This window comes from Erpetoichthys calabaricus, chromosome 3, assembly GCF_900747795.2.
Source record: "Erpetoichthys calabaricus chromosome 3, fErpCal1.3, whole genome shotgun sequence".
NCBI lineage: Eukaryota > Metazoa > Chordata > Cladistia > Polypteriformes > Polypteridae > Erpetoichthys > Erpetoichthys calabaricus.
In genome coordinates this window covers 74,159,671-74,178,976 of record NC_041396.2, presented here as the reverse complement: position 1 = coordinate 74,178,976, position 19,306 = coordinate 74,159,671, and the positions used below count along the sequence as shown (strand labels likewise).

The 19,306-nt window shown below is 36.1% G+C and overlaps 1 protein-coding gene across 2 annotated transcripts in view; it reads right to left on the bottom strand.

Annotated features, from left to right (window-relative positions):
• The window catches only part of snap25a (synaptosome associated protein 25a), a 113,731-nt gene that overhangs the window by 34,725 nt on the left and 59,700 nt on the right, over nucleotides 1–19,306 (bottom strand). For both annotated transcript variants that reach the window (XM_028796921.2, XM_028796920.2), the window contains exons 2-3: nucleotides 17,050–17,182; nucleotides 11,779–11,820 (exon numbers count right to left, since the gene is read on the bottom strand). In XM_028796921.2, coding sequence (XP_028652754.1) covers nucleotides 11,779–11,820; nucleotides 17,050–17,121 — 114 coding nt within the window. In that variant the 5' untranslated portion in view covers nucleotides 17,122–17,182. The remainder of the gene's footprint in view (nucleotides 1–11,778; nucleotides 11,821–17,049; nucleotides 17,183–19,306) is intronic.

Genomic DNA, 19,306 nt, shown 5'->3' with positions numbered 1-19,306 from the left:
GGGCCGACCTCCAAGCACTATGTCTGGTGAAGACCAGGCACTGCTCGTCATCTGCCTAATACCATCCCCTACAGTGGGGGTGGGGGTGCTTCTCAGTGGCAGGGACAGTGAAACTGGTCGGAATTGAGGTAAGGATGAATGCAGTCAAATACAGAGGGGTGCTTGAAGAAAATTTGCTCTAGAGTGCATTTCACAGTAAGGGCAATGGTTCACCTTTCAGAAAAACAATGACCTGTATCCTACAGCTAAAACAACACTAGTGTGGCTTTGAGACAGGTTTCTGACTGTCCTTGAGAAAAGCCCAGCCTTATAAGACATTGTACACATGTGGAGAGACATGAAGATGATAGCTTACAAAAGCTTCCCATCCAATCTAACAGAGCTTGAGAGGATCTGCCAGGAGGAACGGCATAAACTTCCCAAATCCAGGTGTGTAAAGCCTGTAGAGACTCATCCAATTTAGATGCAAATCTGTAATTGCCACTATAGGGGCTTCAACAAAGTACTGAATTAAGGGTTTGAATACATATATGAATGAGATCATTCTGTTTTTGTCTGTTAATAAATGTGCAAAGTTTTCTGAAAACATGTTTTCATTTTGTCCTGGGTTATTGAGTGGCAAAAATAAGAAATGTATCCATTTAAAATTAAATCTACAACACAGTAACTTGTGCAGAAAGTGAAGGGGCCTGCATATTTTCCACATTAACTGTGGATATAATTTATTTTAAAAGAGAAAGAGCAAAAAGAAAGCTGCTTCAAATAAGAGATGAATAATTCTTTCAGTTTTGCTCGAAAAGAAATCTGTGAGGATGGAGGAACTTCCCAATGTCAATAATAGTGTTAATGAACAACCTTATAATATCAGAAAGTTGCCTTTAAAGTAAGAGCTCTTTTCTTACTATTTCAGTTACTCAAAACTAGGACAGCCCAATGAATAATGGAAGAGAAGATCAGCCGTTCGGAGAAGTATATTCTTAATCTATCTACATATGTCAAAGAACCCGTGAGATGAACAGTTTGTTTTAAACTGATGTTCTGTAATAAGCAAAAAGAATCAAGAATATACTGTAGTGGTTTTTGAGCTGGTAGGATTAATGTATCATAATATAAGGAATCAAAGTATAAGATGTTTCTAAGTATTTTAGCAGGGCAAGTTGTTAAAAACTAAAAGTAAAATTTCATTGAATTTAATTTTCATCAGATACATACATGTACATATTAAACAAAAATGATACTTTTTATACATCACTAACACCATGTACTTTATAGGATTTGAAGGAAAATTTTTAACCTCAAGTTTCATGCTGAATAGAAATAACAAAATTTCTGATGCAATAGTTATCTATGGTGACCAATGTTGGATAAAAGCAAACAATATTAAAATGTTCATGAAAAAAATCTCAGGTTACTTGTGTCACAAGTCCTATGCTCAAAATGTCCCAAACACATGTATTTTACAAAAATATTGTTAAATAAGTCACTTCAGAAAAACACGACACACTCAGACACAAACAACGATGTGATGTCGTTGCTTTTATATTCATATCTACAACTGGAGTACCCCATCATTATTTAACAGCAGGCCATGAAACTGCACAGTTTAACTGACCTTCTGCTTGTTGAAGCAGCTACGATATGCACAAATCCGGAGCATACTGTTTTCTCATCTTGATAATTCTTTTTAACATTTAATCTTTAGCTGTACATTTTGCACAATCGCAGGCACGTGAAACATAATGTTAGCCAATGTTAGTCGGGTCTTCGATTCAAATGCTCTTTTGCTTCTGAGTGCATTTATTGTGATTCCAGCACCGTGAAAAGATCCACAAAAACTGGCCAGAAACCTTACTAGACTGCACCAATATAGGTCTCATCCACATAAGCCTGACCTTAGGCAAATGGGCGGCTTTGGGCCTGCCCAGGCCCCAAAATGTGAAATGGACTTTTAAAATTTAGAAATAAGAGAGTCTCAAATATCTAAAAAAATGTCCCACAAGAGATAGAACTGTAAAACTCTGACTTATATAGAGACAAGTCTCCCAACACCCTGTACAAAAAATCAGGAATTATTGATAAAATTATATAAATGTAAGAAAATGCTCAAAAGTGCAAACATGAGCTGGCTGAAATGCACACTTAAGGTGAATCAATATGCTATCTTGGAAATGGAAATACTCGGAAAACACTCTAAAAGCTCACTCCGTGAACTGTTATCGGTCTCGCTCATCAGGCTGGGGGCGGTCACTGAGCAGTGATACAAGGGTAGTCCCGCCCCGTGGGGGTGCCACTTACAAAACACAAGAAACATGGGAGAACACACTTAAGTTCATACATTCAAAATTATAACAAAACAGAACACTGAAAACAAAAGAATATATTCTTACAATAAATATGTTAAAAGGAATACATAACAATGATCAAAGAAGACTTGTGAAAGAAAAATAAATATAAGCCAGGGAATACATCCTGGCTAAAACATGACATTGTTCCATTTTAATTCGCAATACTTTAGTAAAAATGCATGTGCTTGGGACGTTGGGAGCATACAACTGGATGACGTGACATGTAGAATTTTTCATGGGTTTTTTGATGTTCTTTGCTGTTCTCCAACGTTGATCACCATTGAGTTAAGTTGTATCAGCATTCTGTATGAAAACATGAAGTTAAAGTATTTTCCTCAGCCATCATTACAAAGTACATGATGTAAGTAACATATCAAAAAAAATATTATTTTTGGTGGACTATTCCTTCAAGCAAGAAATTATAGGAACTCCTGAATGTCAAAGGACTACATTTAAAAGAATATTTAAAAAAAAGCAAAATAATTTCTTATTAAACATTAGGAGAACTCATAGGTTTCTGAACAGATAAGCAATTAGTAAAGAAAAAAATATTAGATCTTTACAATAGGTAATAACAATGCTAACAGAAGAGCTTATGTGGAGAGCTTGGGAAAATTATAACATACATATAAAGAAATCGTAAACAAACTTATCTGAAGTTTTCAGCAGTGATGGTGACATAATGCTAGAATTAGGGAAAATTCATGATGTATAAAGCAACTAGCACATTATATGTAACATTATACATTAATGACTGATATACTGTATGTTATAATTAAAAAAGACTTGAAACAACCATATCATCAGGACCAGTTAAGTTATTGATTATAAAGTGTATATAAACCAATACAGTATATGAGACATGTTTAGAAGCTAGAAGTCGGCCAGTGCCACATCATTATGGTAATTGGTAATTACTGGTTAGAGAGCTGCATTTGAAAAACAGGTAAATCAATATTTGTAATAATAAAACAAAATAGACACAAACACATCTATCCAGTACATGTACAATAAAAGAGACAAGGTACAGGTTAACAGGAAGAACATTCCATGTCATTATATTCTAGTTTTAAAAGGAAACTAGCAAAGGAGTCTATTATTTTATCCCCTTTAATTTTTAAAACGCTTTCGATAAAACTAGCATCATATTACATGACTTTAGTTTGAAGGGATGTCAAACGTGAGAATTGAGATTGTTAATCTAGTCCTCTGGGGATGTCAAAATAAAACCCTCTTACATTTCCAGATTTTTCCAGTGATTTGCATTCGCTGACTTGATTTTCATAATCTTATTGAGTCGGAGCAGACAGGGCATGCTGTTGTGACCAACAGTCATGTAATCTAAATATTGTGATAGGGTGATAGACAGTAAACTTTAATTTGGGTGAAACTAATCTCTGCTATTGGTCCTTTCTTTTCTGCACTTGAACCCTAATGTTCATAAAATCAGTTTGGATATTTCAGTCTATGAACTACATTACATTATTATATCTACAAGATGAAGTACAGTATATACAGTTCCCATTCACCACAGCTTTCCAGCCATGAAACACAAACAGGCCTTGACACCTAAAGATAACACTTCCACCCTAACACTTTTGTAATGAAGTGATGCCAACTATACCTTGATCAATGTATATAGTGAGTGTTTTAAATTAATGTGGTATTAAAGTTCTTTTCGATGCAAGTCAAGCCTAACTGCAAACTTAATGATTGTTTCTAGTGCCAGTTTATGGAAAGCCAAATTAACAATTAGAGATATCTCAAAATGCAACTACGATATCTGGAAATGCATTTTACATATCTCAAATTGAAATACAGATATCTGAAAATTCATGTATTTCAAGATATCCAAAACGCAATTTATGATATCTCAAATAGAGGTCAAGATATCTTAAAATGAAACACTGTACATTTTGAGATATCTGAAATGAATTTCAAGATATCTCAAGTGTAGATCGAGATACAGTATCTTCATTTACAGATATCTTAAAATAACTTTCTGCACGTTTGAACATATCTTAAATACATTTTCAGATATCTCAAAATCACTTCCTGTAAAATTTCTTATTCTTTCAATAGAACTTCCTATCTATCTTAAGATGTATTTGAGATATCTTGAAATGTGCAGAACGGTATTTTAAGATATCTGAAGATGTATTTGAGTTATCTTAAAATGCACAGAAAGTTTTTTTGAGATATCTGAAAAACTGAAAAAATAGGTGCTCTAAAACTTTTGACAAGTAGTGTATCTTGTTCTTGAAATAAACAGAATTTTAAGCAGAAATATGTATACATACTGTGCATATTTAAGCAAGGAGAAGCAATACAGCTTTCTCATTCAATGTGATGGATGCTAATATTGCGATTAAATACAATTACTAATATAAATGGATTCTTTGATGGACTAACACTTTGTCCAGTGTTGTTTCCTGCCTTGCACCCAATGTTGTTCTGGCTCCCTGTGACCCTGAATTGGATTTAAGTGAGTTTGAGGAGGGCGGCACGGTGGCGCAGTGGGTAGCGCTACTGCCTTGCAGTTAGGAGACCTGGGGACCTGGGTTCGCTTCCCGGGTCCTCCCTGCGTGGAGTTTGCATGTTCTCCCCGTGTCTGCGTGGGTTTCCTCCGGGCACTCCGGTTTCCTCCCACAGTCCAAAGACATGCAGGTTAGGTGGATTGGTGATTCTAAATTGGCCCTAGTGTGTGCTTGGTGTTTGTGTGTGTCCTGCGGTGGGTTGGCACCCTGCCCGGGATTGATTCATGCCTTGTGCCCTGTGTTGGCTGGGATTGGCTCCAGCAGACCCCCGTGACCCTGTGTTCGGATTCAGCGGGTTGGAAAATGGATGGATGGATGAGTTTGAGAATATTATGTTATGTTACTAATGAACAGCACAATAAATAGTCAGTCCTTTTAAATTATTTCAGATGCACAAGAACATGCCTTTGTGCATCATGAGTGCCTAGAGTGATAATCCCCATTTCTGACAGAGTCATCGACATTTGTCAGCTTCATTGTTGGCATGACCAGGGGAGGGCAGGATGACCGGCTGGCCGGAGGCAGACAGAGTCTCTGTAGACTAGAGATTTTTTTATTTTACTTGGAACAGTAATAGCTTTAAATTAATTATCAATATATTGGTACATCAAAAACCTAGATAACTAAAAAATTACATGCACACATATATTTATGCATCCAACATGGAGTATGTGTTACCAAGTATTTTTGTGTTCAGCAATTAATTTTTTCTGTGTTGTTCAATATACTGCATTTGTAAATGTGAGCAGTGTTCTGGGCTTATTAATGCAAATGGCATATTGCTAAGATTAACTAACCAATATAAGCCCCTTATTGTTGGCTACACAGCCCTTTCTGTGGTGGCTGATTTAATTTTTTTTTTTTGTTTTATTTTTAGGTTACTCTAATTCTGGAACCTCACCTGTAGCACATTATTGAAAGACACACAAGTAAAATGTTTTCATCAGGGAAGAATTTTATAAGAATTTTATCTGCCCACACTGATGTAAATAAAAACAAATAAAATGGAGATGGAGCTGCTTATGTCAAGAGTATCTGAGCAGCCTCTTTATTTTGATGTTGGACAACTGATGCTTCTGTAGGTAGTGAATGCACTCAATAGTTAAAGTTCTTTTTTCACTGCTGTGTCATTTACTTTTATTCACGGTTCAGATTTTAAACAGCAGCTAGTTCTGACATCATCTGTGTTATTTAGGATTTTCTACATCAATTAAATCCCTTTAGGCCAATTTTTATCTTGACTGCCAAAACTCATATTTAGTTTTATCTTTTCCTTGAGCTTACAGCTTATGATATATTTAGCTTTTAAAAATAATATGCATTTATACTTAAGTTTTAATTTATTTAAGCCATAAAGCTAGACATTCTCTTCAAAAAAGGGGAGGCAGGACACACTCCTATCTTCTTTGGGGAGAATGATGTGGAGAATTTCAGCAGCTTTACATTTTTTGGGTGTCACCATCATTGACAATATAATTAGGCAAAATATATTTTGGCTCATCAAGAAAGCTCACCACTGCCTTTACTTCTTTATGGGTCTCAGAAAAGCCCACGTATCTCCAACTATGCTCACCAACTTCTACAACTGCACACTGGTGTCCGTCCTCAACTGGCAACACAAAATGCTGGTCCAGCACCTGTTCACCTCAGGACTGTAAAGTACTACAGAAAAGGTCTGCCATGTTACACAGTATCCTTCAATATAGGAAATGTAGTATATAATGCACAACGTCTTAGAAAGGCAAACTGTACTGTTAAGAACCTCGGCCAGTCAACACAGGCAGTTTTCTCCCTCCACTGATCTGACAAAAATAACAGATCATTAGCAGTTGTACCTCAAGATTCAAGGGCAGTTTTTATCCACAGATCTTAAGGCTACTCATAATGACAACTGCATGAGTGCTTCTTGTATTTATCATCTGATTTTGCATTTAATGTTTGGAGTTGTACACTTTGACTGTTGTTGGTACTGTACTACTGTCACTAGCCTGGGGGGAGAAAGACAAATAAGAATTTTACTGTACAGTATACACAGGGCAATACATTTAGACTTGAATGAACTGCTATATAAGATATGCTGAGTTATGTCAGCTACCATGAGGCATAACTCACTGTCCTGAAAGAAAAAAAATGATGAATCAACCCCAATGGTCTGGCAACTGGATTTTATGGGTTAATTGAAACTGTTATTTTTTATAGCTTTATTTTTAGATTATAAGTATGAAAAGTCATTTATGTCTTTTATAATTGAACTGGATTAGTAGGATATTTTAGAGCCTGACAATCACAGGCTATTTTCATGCTGTTTTGTGCCTCTTTAAAAGGTATCCATTCATTTAATCCCTATTATTGCAAGAATTAAAGCAAAACAAGGTAAACCAGGAACCTTATAGGTAACTGATCCCAAAAAAAACCTTTATAATGAATGACAGGGGGATTCTTCCATCATGAAGTATAAAAATATAATACAAAGCAATGCAAGATAAATTACAGGGAACAAAACATCATGATAGGAAATGCCTTGCATCAAAAGTATAATACAATCCACCTTAATAAAAGGAGTAGTGTCTTTGTGTCCATCTGGTTGCTATGTCTCTATCATTCCAACAGGTGGCGCATCACAAACATTTGTAGTAATAAAATGCATTGCACTTGTCATTACAACAGATGGCACATCACAGAAACTTGTAGCAATTACTTTTATTACTACAAATGTTTGTGATGCTCCACCTGTTGGAATAACAAATGGAATGTATTGAAATACTACATGCCTTATAAAATAAAATAAAATAAAACAGAATATTTTGATGACCTTTGTGTGATCTGAGTAGTTTTGGCTACAGAGTTTGACAATGGTGTGAGATGTCTGCAAAGCGGAAGATTTGTGAACACTGATTCATGAACTACTGGCAAAAAGCATGGCCACTTATTTTCTGCAATTCTGCCTTTACAAAAACAGTACGTTAGGCACAGCAGGACAAGAAGTTACATTGAGACTTTACACGAAGAAGACTTGCTGTGTATACTTTCCCTTACTTGTTAATTTATATCTGTATTCAGCACTTTAAATAAAACTGATGATTTCAGTTTAGCTACCTGAGCCTGGATAAGACCTAAATCCACGTCTTTTTGATATAACATGACATATTATTGTTAAACCCCTTAATCAAGGCCACAGGGGCCATGCAGCTATCCAGCAGCGGGCACAAGGAAAGAACCAACCCTGGACAAGGTACCCATCCACTGCACTGTTCACGCATACCTACACCTACATTGTCATTTAACCTAACCAATATGTCACTGAGGATGTGGGAGGAAAATTGCAGTATCTGGAAGAAAAACTATGAAGACACGAGGACAGCATTTATACTCCACAGCAGACTCAGCACCAAGGAAAAATCTGTAGGGGTGTCTTAAACTCTGGGGGTGATGGTAATTCCGAACAAGATCTTCAAAGTGAGGCATAGTGATGTTGGCTCATTTTGACTCCAAAGTGTTCCATAATTGCTGTAAATCATCTGTTGGAGTCAGCAGTAAGTGACTGACTGTGGCCCTGTCTTTTATTGTGTATAAGTTGTATCAGCTGCTTTCCTTAATAATTTGTTTCTGACCAGGGTAACACTGCTGTCCGGTTATTTTATTGGGAAGCAGCTCATTCTTGATATAAGCATGACATGGCTATGTATAAAAACTCCAGTTAGTACTCAAAACTTTGTGTTCAGTCTTTCATCCTGCCCTGTGTTCACCTGAATTGATACTTGCATGTTGCCTTTAAACACCAAGTTATTTATCTCAGAAAGCTAATTCCATTTGCAAAATGGATAATTTGATCACTGCAAATGGAACAATTTCCATAAATTCATAAATTCTATAAACCACTTAATCTCTACATTCAAATATCCAGTCAATGTCAAGTACAATTAACCCTAACACCAGGACTATTTTTAAAAAAAACTTAGTTTTGATTTTTAGCACTCATCACAGTCTAACCCTACACTCTAATGCCTTAATGCCTAATTTGACTTTAAGTTGAACAAAATTCAGCAACTAGCCTTGCAGCAAATTCACCAAGATCTCATATTTCTGGTTTGCTTGCCTTTGATACCACTGAAGGTTACAAATGATGTTAACCTTTTACTTATTACCTAAAATGTCTGAATGAGGGTATTTAGCTGACTAACATCTCCTTCTTCTTTCCTCTGCTCCCGTTAGGGGTTGCCACAACGAATCATCTTCTTCCATATCTTCCTGTCCTCTACATCTTGTTCTGTCACACCCACCACCTGCATGTCCTCTTTCACCGCATCCATAAACCTCCTCTTAGGCGTTCCTCTTTTCCTCTTGCCTGGCTGCTCTATCTTTAACATCCTTCTCCCAATATACCCAGCATTTCTCCTCTGCACATGTCCAAACCAACGCAATCTCGCCTCTCTGACTTTGTCTCCCAATTGTCCAACTTGAGCCGACCCTCTAATGTACTCATTTCTAATCCTATCCATCCTCGTCACACCCAATGCAAATCTTAGCATCTTTAACTCTGCTACCTCCAGCTCTGTCTCCTGCTTTCTGGTCAGTGCCACCGTCTCCAACCCATATACAGTAACATAGCTGGTCTCACTAGCGTCCTGCAGACCTTCCCTTTCACTGAGCTGATAACCGTCTGTCACAAATTACTCCTGACACTCTTCTCCACCCTGCCTGCACTCTGTTTTTCACCTCTCTTCCACAATCCCCGTTACTCTGTATTGTTGATCCCAAGTATTTAAACTCATCCACCTTCGCCAACTCTACTCCTTGCATCCTCACCATTCCACTGACCTCCCTCTCACTCACACACATATATTCTGTCTTGCTCCTACTGACCTTCATTCCTCTCCTCTCTAGAGCATATATCCACCTCTCCAAGGTCACCTCAATCTGCTCCCTACTATCGCTACAGATCACAATGTCATCAGCAAACATCATAGTCCTCGGGCACTCCTGTCTAATCTCATCTGTCAACCTGTCCATCACCATTGCAATAAGAAAGGGCTCAGAGCCGATCCCTGATGTAATCCCACCTCCAACTTGAATGCATCCATCACTCACTCCTCACCATGGTCACACTTCCCTCGTACATATTCTGTACCATTCTTACATACTTCTCTGCCACTCCCGACTTCCTCATATAGTACCACAACTTTTCTCGAGGCACCTTGTCATATGCTTTCTCCAGGTCCACAAAGATGCAATGCAAATTTAGCTGACTAACATCACCTTTGAGATATTGTTATGTTGCACTTTTGGTTGTTCCTGGTGTTTAATCATTTAATAATTCCTGGTGTTTAATCATTTAATTTTTGTGGCTGGTTTATATTATTTGTTTTCATTATATTTTTATTACTGTATTAGTTATTGAGTTGTGTAATGTTAGGACTTTTGTATTTTATCTGGTTTTTGTAATGTATCCTCATGTATCCTGTAAATAGCACTATTATTATAATTAAAATGACTGGGAACACAGTGGCACTTAGGCTGAAAACTTTCATTTCTTCTTTGTGCTTCCTACCACAGCCTACTGATATTTTGTAACCATATCTACTTTTATCAGTAAATCGATGTACTTTATCCTTTGATCATTTTTTCACATTGCCAGGCAAGTTCCAGTGCTGTGTACCCACCTCACCAAACTAGGTTTATAAAATGAACAGAAGTATTTAGTATTTTTTTAATATATATTCTAAAAGTAAACACTTAAAAAGATGCATTATGAGACCCAAGTGTTTATTTACTCTGATGTTTATAATTGTTGTTGTTTAAAGGGTACAGCATTATGAGACTCTAGAAATAGGTGCATTTAATTAGTATTCAAGTTTTATACTATGTTAACTATATAAAATGTACTGTAATATTTTAAAATGCTCTATCAGTTTGTAATTAAATATGGTCTTGTGCATTTACATTTCATCCAGCAGTAACTCTCCTCACTGCCCCATATATAGGAGCTGTCACACAGTAAAATTGCTAATATTAGATTAACACTTGAAATGTATTTATACATTTTTAAGCATTCATTTTAATGCTATAAGAATTAATTTAACACTAGCGGTTTTACTGTGTATTAGCACGGCAAGTTCTTCAGATCTGTCCCAAATTTTACAGCCCAGAATGTTTTAATTTCAATTAATGTTATATTTACTCAGAAAATGACTATATTTTTTCTTGCATTAAACAATCATTTCCAATAACAGCTTCAATTAAACTAGATAATACTTTTTGCTTTGAACAAAAACAAGACCCGATTAAAGCAAAAATGCTCTGTAATTAGATTCTGATATTTAAAGCGAGCAGCAATCAAACCAAACCATAATTCACCAAAAACACTGGGTGTAGAATAGAAAAAATATATGGAAAAGCTGTCACTACTGCCCAGATGTCTTATACTGCATGTCTATCAGGATGTTGTCTTTGTATTAACTTTATGATGTACTGTTCTTTAACTGCTTGTGAATAAAACTAAGGATGTGGGAACAACTTAATATCAAAAGGAAAAAGACAAAATATAATTTGCAGGAGAGTCAATAAAATAACATTACAAAATAAAGATTTTGCCCAGTTCAATAAGCAATAATCTAGCCTTTTAATCACATAACATTCAGTAAACAGATATATCCTTTATTGACGTTTTCACAGCTCTACCACTAAGTATTTAATAAACTGCACTGATCTAACTATAACTAATATTGCTGTAAATCTTATTTAATGACCTTGCTTGTGCCTTTTATCTTCAGGAAATTAAAGCAACATTATTGTGCTGCACCCAGAATAAAATTAATCAAACTGAACACAAAATAAAGCCTCCAGCAAACAGTCATCCTTGCTCAGATTACAACTCAACTTGTGTTTGTTTGTCTTACCTCCTCAACCAGCTGCAGCATACGCCGGGTGCTCTCTAATGACTGAAATAAACAGAAAGAAAGAAGAGAAAACAAAGTTATATTTCTAGAATAAAAATACTTTTATAATTTCATTCATATCTCTAGGCACAACTTTAATTATCTTGTACTCACCACAAACATAAGCAGTCATAAATGCAATACCACCACCACTTGTTGATTTTGGTATTTTTAATATATTAGCAAAATCGAAACATATTTTAATATGAACAGTGTTTGTTTTGTGGGGTAAATAATCCTAAAGCAGTTAACAAATACAAAAAAAGACATTATTATAACAAAATACAAATTATAGCAGTTTGAACGCAGATTGATTAAATGTCACGCAGTTCATTTGCACCCTAAATTCCTCTACTCCAGAATCTTGCCTATGTCTTTTACTGTAAGTTACAATGATCTTTAAATTTATGGCACTATTTTCCAAGCAGTAACGTATTTTGCTCACTAGAAATTTTGAAAACTTGGCAGTCCTTTATAATTGTAGGGATGATGAAAAAAATGACAGTATTGATTCAATATATTTGCCCAACACACAAAATTCATTGGGATGCCAGCCTGTAGCCCCATGGGATGGTGTGGAATCAGTGTATCCCCCTCTCAGGTTCATTTTAATCTACTGCAATGCCTTTTTATTGGGAAAACTGAAATAACTTCTTTCTTCATTTCAGGAAACCTAAAACAATACCAAGAAAGAGATGCTAATGAGAGCTAAAGCTGAAACTCCCATTCAGCACTGAGAAAAGGAGAGCCAGGCCAGTGTGTAATGTAACAGAATGACTATAATATTTAAACAATTTTGAAATGTAAAGTCTTGATGTCATATTTATGCAGTGCATATGTTTCAACAAATAATAAAAAAAATGTTGGACATACACAAATTGTTCCTGAATTTGTTGTTAGCTCTCATTGTTCAGCCCTTCCCCGGGTATTAAACCCCGGCCCCATACTCTCCACTGTACAGTAAACTGGACACACAATTGACTGGAGTTCAGATATCTCAGGGGTTCTCTGTCTTGAAATGATGGTGGCAATACTGCAGTGTAACCAGGCCTGAATGTAAAACACTATTACAAGGAAAACTAGAAGGTTAGATTGGATATTTACTTTTATGTCTATTAAAAATCACTAATAAAATACCTACAAAGAAATGGCCACTCTTCATCAATTAATTCATGGACAGATGTTGTTGGTTTCCGTGTATGTTAATCAGTTTCTACTGTGTTGTCTGTTGTGTTTTAACAAATCTGTGCCTTTATGTGTATTATCTCTGTATTTAGTGATTTCTAAAGTTTATACTTGATTCTTACCTGAGAACTTTACACCACACTCTGTGCCAGCATTGAGTGAACAGCATTATACAAAAATAAACTGAACTGAATTGAAAAATGATGGGCCAATGTAATGTATAATAAAACATGAAGTCCTTGAGATGTTAGTTTGAATAACGTGAATGGTGTAGACTGGGCATTTCTATGTTTTTTCTTCGTGTGAGAACCCCCTTCTCCAAACAACAGTGCAGTGCAGTAACTTCTTTAGAGATATCAGTGGCAAGCTGTGACCAATAAAGCACTATTTGAAGATTACCTTTTGTTTTGAATCTATGTTGGCATAGCCTAAGATATCAATTTCATTCACCTTTACAGGGGTTATATTCCTTAAATCTGCTTTCTATGTCCTTGGATTCACAGTTAATCATAAACTGATAGCCCTGACACACTTAGTCATTTATTACCCAGCTGAGAATATCAGACACTTTTCCTAAATTGTCTCCATCTCAATCAGTGAATATTCTACTGCTCCGTTCCATCCCTACAATCAGCGTTATTGCCTGAAAGTTACTTAGCAGTTTTAATAATATGCTTAATCTTAATTATCTACTCTTAATTAAAATTGGCCTCAAACAGCAAAACCCAAAAACAAACGTGAGTGCACAATATTAACTCTTGTGGTCCATTGTAGGTACTCTTGAGCTGTCCCTAACCCAAAAAAAAACAAAAGTGAAAAGAAAAGTATGTGATTATAATGCACAATGAAGTATAGAAAGAAGGATTCAAAATATGGAGTAAATAAAACACAGCATAATAATGAAAAGACTAATAATCCTGTTAAACCCATTTGGCCTACCTTCAAAGGATTTATCCCTGACTACCCCATTGGTAGCTTAAAACACTCATTTAAACACTTCTTATTTCTCCTGTTGATCACCTCTGGCCTTTTCCTTCAAACAGGTGAGCTACTGTTTGTATGACACTAATTCAAAGGATATCTGACGACAACGAGCTTTAAAAACCCATTTCATGAAAAACTCTGGGGTCGAATATACCCTGGGGTTAGCCATGCCTACCTTTGTGAATCCTACTTTAGATGTAAAGGTTCAGGTTGCTTTGCGGAGTTCTGTCTATCAGAACAAGGAGCAGGGAGGCCTGCATAGGTTAAAGAGCCACCCTTCTACCATCTGTTGAACAAGGGGACATGGCTGTTCCCCATGGTCTACTACTTCCATGAAACTGTCACCTATATGACCTACTATCCTTCAAAGATGGTATCTGTGTTGCAAAGACTCTTCTGTAGATAACATTGTCTGTGCACTGGGCAAAACGGCCTCTTATGGCATGTCTCCTGCCATATCCTGAAACACCCTGCAGTCTGCAACCAGCTAGGTATACCTTCACACTACAGTTTGGGTTGGAGTCTGCCACTGGCTGCAGGGCACTAAATAGGGACTTAGTTTAGGGCTAGCCTACACTATACAGTTTTCTCACATGTTATAGGTGTTAGGTGACTGCGCACAATTAAGTACCACTTTTACTGATGGCAGGCATATTCTATATAGTTTTATATGCTCATGAAAGATTGGAGGCCTTTCGGACAATCTGCTATAAAATTTCATATAAAGACTACTTGGCAAGGCTCACGGTAGAAACGCAATTTAACACTGAGGAGAATGATGTGATATTTAGCTATAACTCTGATTTTACAGTAGACTAACAGTAGCTAATCTTGCTACCAGTGTTTACATGGTGAACCTGTATCTTAACGACTTACTTATGCCTAACATGTTAAAGGTACAAACATACAATGCTATCAGAAAATTGTAACTGCTAGGCAGTGTTTCTTATTATTTCGGAAGACACAATAATCATATTTCATGAAGAAATATACAGTGGATGGTTTTCTGGCCACAACACAATTGGTCTTCCTTCCTAAGTATCCACAAATGTTTTCCAGTCTTGCTTGGAAAAGCATAAACACAGAATCACTTCCTGATTGGTCACTGGGAATAGAAATGTAGAATTAGCTTGCATGACCTCTCTTACCTGACAGACTCCAGCCAACAGTGGCTACATTTTTTGACATTTTAAAAACCCATAAGCTGCTTGGATCAGATTAGAACATTCTTACAAGCAGTAACATTGCAATGTTTTTCATTGAATATTCTGAAGATTCTGCCGTGGGCTGGCACCCTGCCTGGGGTTTGTTTCCTGCTTTGTGCCCTGTGCTGGATGGGATTGGCTCCAGCAGACCCCCGTGACCCTGTAGTTAGGATATAGCGGGTTGGATAATGGATGGATGGATTCTGAAGATTGTTCAATTCTGAAAGACCAATTAGATTCTTGCAACTTGGGCTAAAATTGCATAGTGTACACCCAACCTTAGTTTGCCTGTGAGTTTGTCTTAATAACCAAAAGGGAAGTATATTTATGACAAGAATTGATTTAAGGGGAGAAGGATCTGGTAGAGCTGTAGCTATGTTCTAAACTTCATATCAGTGAACTAGGAGGGTTTCTAAATCGTAACTTTAAGTGAAATTTTGTAACACTGTTGCTCAAAATGTTTTGTAACATTTGATTGATCAAATTCAGAGTCATGGAGGGGATGGAGCATATTTTGGCTGAACGGGGCACAAGAAAGGAAGCAAGTCATATGGAGAACCAATTATTACAGATCACGTAAAATAAACATTTATAGTTTGAAATTAAATTAATGAACAGAATTTGTTTTTGAAAAGAAGTGATAAATATGAATTTAACACAATGCAGTTTCAGTATAAATGTTCTTATTCTGTTTGTCTGTTAATGACAAATCTGCTCTGACATTTTTCAGAAAAGAAAGGTAGAAGTGTCCAGGTCAGGTAACTCTACTGACTGATTGCGTCACCAGAGGGAGGCGAAGTGCTGTTCATTAGCACATGCACGTAAGAATTTCATTGTTTTTCTCTGCAACTTCTAAACTCTATTTTATTTATGCCATGGGACTTCAGTGAACTAAGACCTGAAATAAGTTCTTAAGGTTTCAATGACGATGGGACAGAAATGAACAGAAGAAGGAGTACGGCCCGATGATGCCAAGAAGACTAAAACCAAAGTGCATTGTGAACACTCATATTTAGTTTTTGGAAAACATGTGCTGGGCTAATATCACACACTCATTGTCTTTGTTGTGAATTGCCCTACAGCACCAACATACTGCATTGTATGGTACTGAATATTACATAACCAACTAACCAAATTTAGAATATTTGCCTGCATGATTTTATTTTGCCAGTGGCATTCAGCGTACACCTACTGTACTCTAATTCTGTAACTTCCTATATGGGTATTTTGGATCATTTATCCATTTTTAAGTACATTTCTATAAGGTATTGTACTCCTGAGCTTTGTCAAACTTAAACAGTCCTTGCATACAGGTATTTAAATATCTATAGCCATAATAAACACAATAAATAACTTTAAAAGACATTCTATTAAACATTTTCAAGTGATTGTGACAAAGTGTTGACCTTGGTTACAAAACAAATTAATCTCCATAGTTTGATGTGAGCTTTGGCTTAGTATGTAAAAGACGTAAGAATTTAGGGCAGCATTAGCACTTGGGATGTCGATCCTCACTGAGTATCTTTTCACAGAATTTGAAAGTACCATCAAACTTCAATGAAGTATGGAGTGACCACCAACACAATATCTGCAGGAGTTGCTTTTGAAGCAACGAAATCAAAGTGCACAAAATGAACTTTCCTTGTTAGAAAAAATTATACGTATTCTACTGCAATGCCCTAAAGGCAGAGCTCTTTGTTACCAAATTTTCAACATCTGTCTCCCATGTGATTTGTGAAATACAAAACACAGATCAACATTACATTGTGTGATCAACAAAGCACAGAGGCTTTGCTTGAAATAATTATTCTATTATGTTTAAAGTGAGGAAAAATCTATTTCTAGTCTTCCCACTTACCTCATCAGCCAGCTGGTCAGCACGCCGCTGCATATCCTCAAGCTCATTGCGCATGTCCGCATCTTCTGCCATGGTGGAAGATTTGTGTGGATACTTTACAGTTAGAAATTAGTGGCAGGATCTCTAGTAGGCACTAAAAAAAAAGAATGGAAAACATCAGTCTCCTCAGGAAGAAACCAGAAGACAACACTTCCAATTGCAGCCAGCTGAATGAAAGTACAGGACTTGACAAGGAAAAGTCACATCTTGCTGTCAGCAGCTGGCCAGACAAAAACTCAGTTCATTCCCAGAATAAAGACTGTGAATGAGCTACTGTATAATCTGTGGCAAATTCTAGGCTTTATATGTACAAGATAACCTTAATATTTAAGATGAAGTTAACACATTTACTGTATATTGCATAAATATTCTCAGCATGTTATACTTATATTGCATTCTGATTCACTAAGAATTACGCTAGTGGTCACATATGAAAGAATATTGTGGAAAAACTTATGTAAATAAATTTGCAATAAATAAAAGTACTGTGAAATGTGACAGTAAATAAATAATAACAACATGGCATGTAAGAATAAATAAACTAATATGTTATTAAATTAATTTTTTTCTGCTTATTTCATTATGAATTTATTTAATTATTTCTTTATTTATTTCAGTGACACACATGCAACAAGAAGTAAGCTCTGAAATGAAAAATGTCACAATTACTCAGTAAAGCTGAGAGGGTACGTCCTAGAGAGTACTGCTTTTTGATTGGGTAAATCATCGGTAGAGGGGAACAGAAACCTTCGGCCATTAAGTGCCACATTTACAGCAGACACTTCCAACATAAACTCATAATGATGAATTTAGAGTTTCTTGAATTAATTAAAGTAGCCATTTCACACAGTAGTTCTAGGCAACTTTGAGCCCATGCATGAGCTACACGTTCCCAAGTCCAGCAAAGTGCACACATCCACTCTACGATTGACCACAGTACTTGCTACAACGTACTTTCTCAACTTTGATGATTGAAAGTGAGAGTTTTCATTTCAGGGCTTATTTCATGTTGTACGCAGTGTCACAGAAAAAAATAAATTAATCAATAACTAAATAAATAATTTAAGAAATAAGCAACACAAATGTATTTCGTGACACATTTGATTATTCTCACATTTCATGTTATTATTTATTTATTGTCACCTTTCAGTGTACTTCATTTATTTATGTATTTATTTCAATAGCTGTGCTACCTGTCTAAGACATATTGAAATTAAAGTAATCAACAAATACCTTAGCATCAACGTTTACAATGCACCATGCAATGCATCTGTCTGTTATATAGTATGTTATTTGCTATGGGATTCATAGAAGCAGTGTTAATAATTGTGATGTGCCATATTTTGGAATGACAGAGACATAGCAACTGAACGCACACACAGACTGACACACAGACACTTATTCTTTTATTAAATATTTCTCCATAGGCACACCCTGACATACAGTAAATCAAACCTCAAGCTCAGTTTGGCAGCCAGAAAGCAGATTTTAAATGGCAACCCTGTGTTTCTTGCCCAGCACCTTTACCTTGGACACATTAATTTTCTGTAACCTGTGCTTTTGATTTTTTCTAAAATGTTTTTTCTCTCTAGCAGTCAGCTTTCTTGTCAAAATTAAGCACGCATTGTGAATAGTGCTGTGGATTTACTGTGAAGAAGAAATGACCTACAATATTACAATTATATAAATATTTTCACTACAGACAATTATTTTAGGTATGTGAAATAACAATCTGCTTACCAAGGTGGAAAAAGAAATCATCTCCCTAGCATATGTGCAAATGATTGGTAAATGAATTAACATCCCTGTGAATGTAGAGAAAAGTCAAGCAAAATGACACCTTTTATTGGCTAACTAAAAAGATTACAATATGCAAGCTTTCGAGGTAACTTAGGCCCCTTCTTCAGGCAAGATGTAACATCTGTTACATCTGTTACATCTTGCCTGAAGAAGGGGCCTGAGTTGCCTCGAAAGCTTGCATATTGTAATCTTTTTAGTTAGCCAATAAAAGGTGTCATTTTGCTTGACTTTTCTCTACATTCATAATGGCTAACACGGTACAACACCCTAGTACTACATCCCTGTGAAGAAAGATCATTAACTATATGCCTGTAATAATGGTAATGATCCATATAATAAGATGACGACTAACAACACAGTCATGTTATCATTTAGATCAGTTATAAACTAGATTGGTTCTCATAATCTTTGCATATCA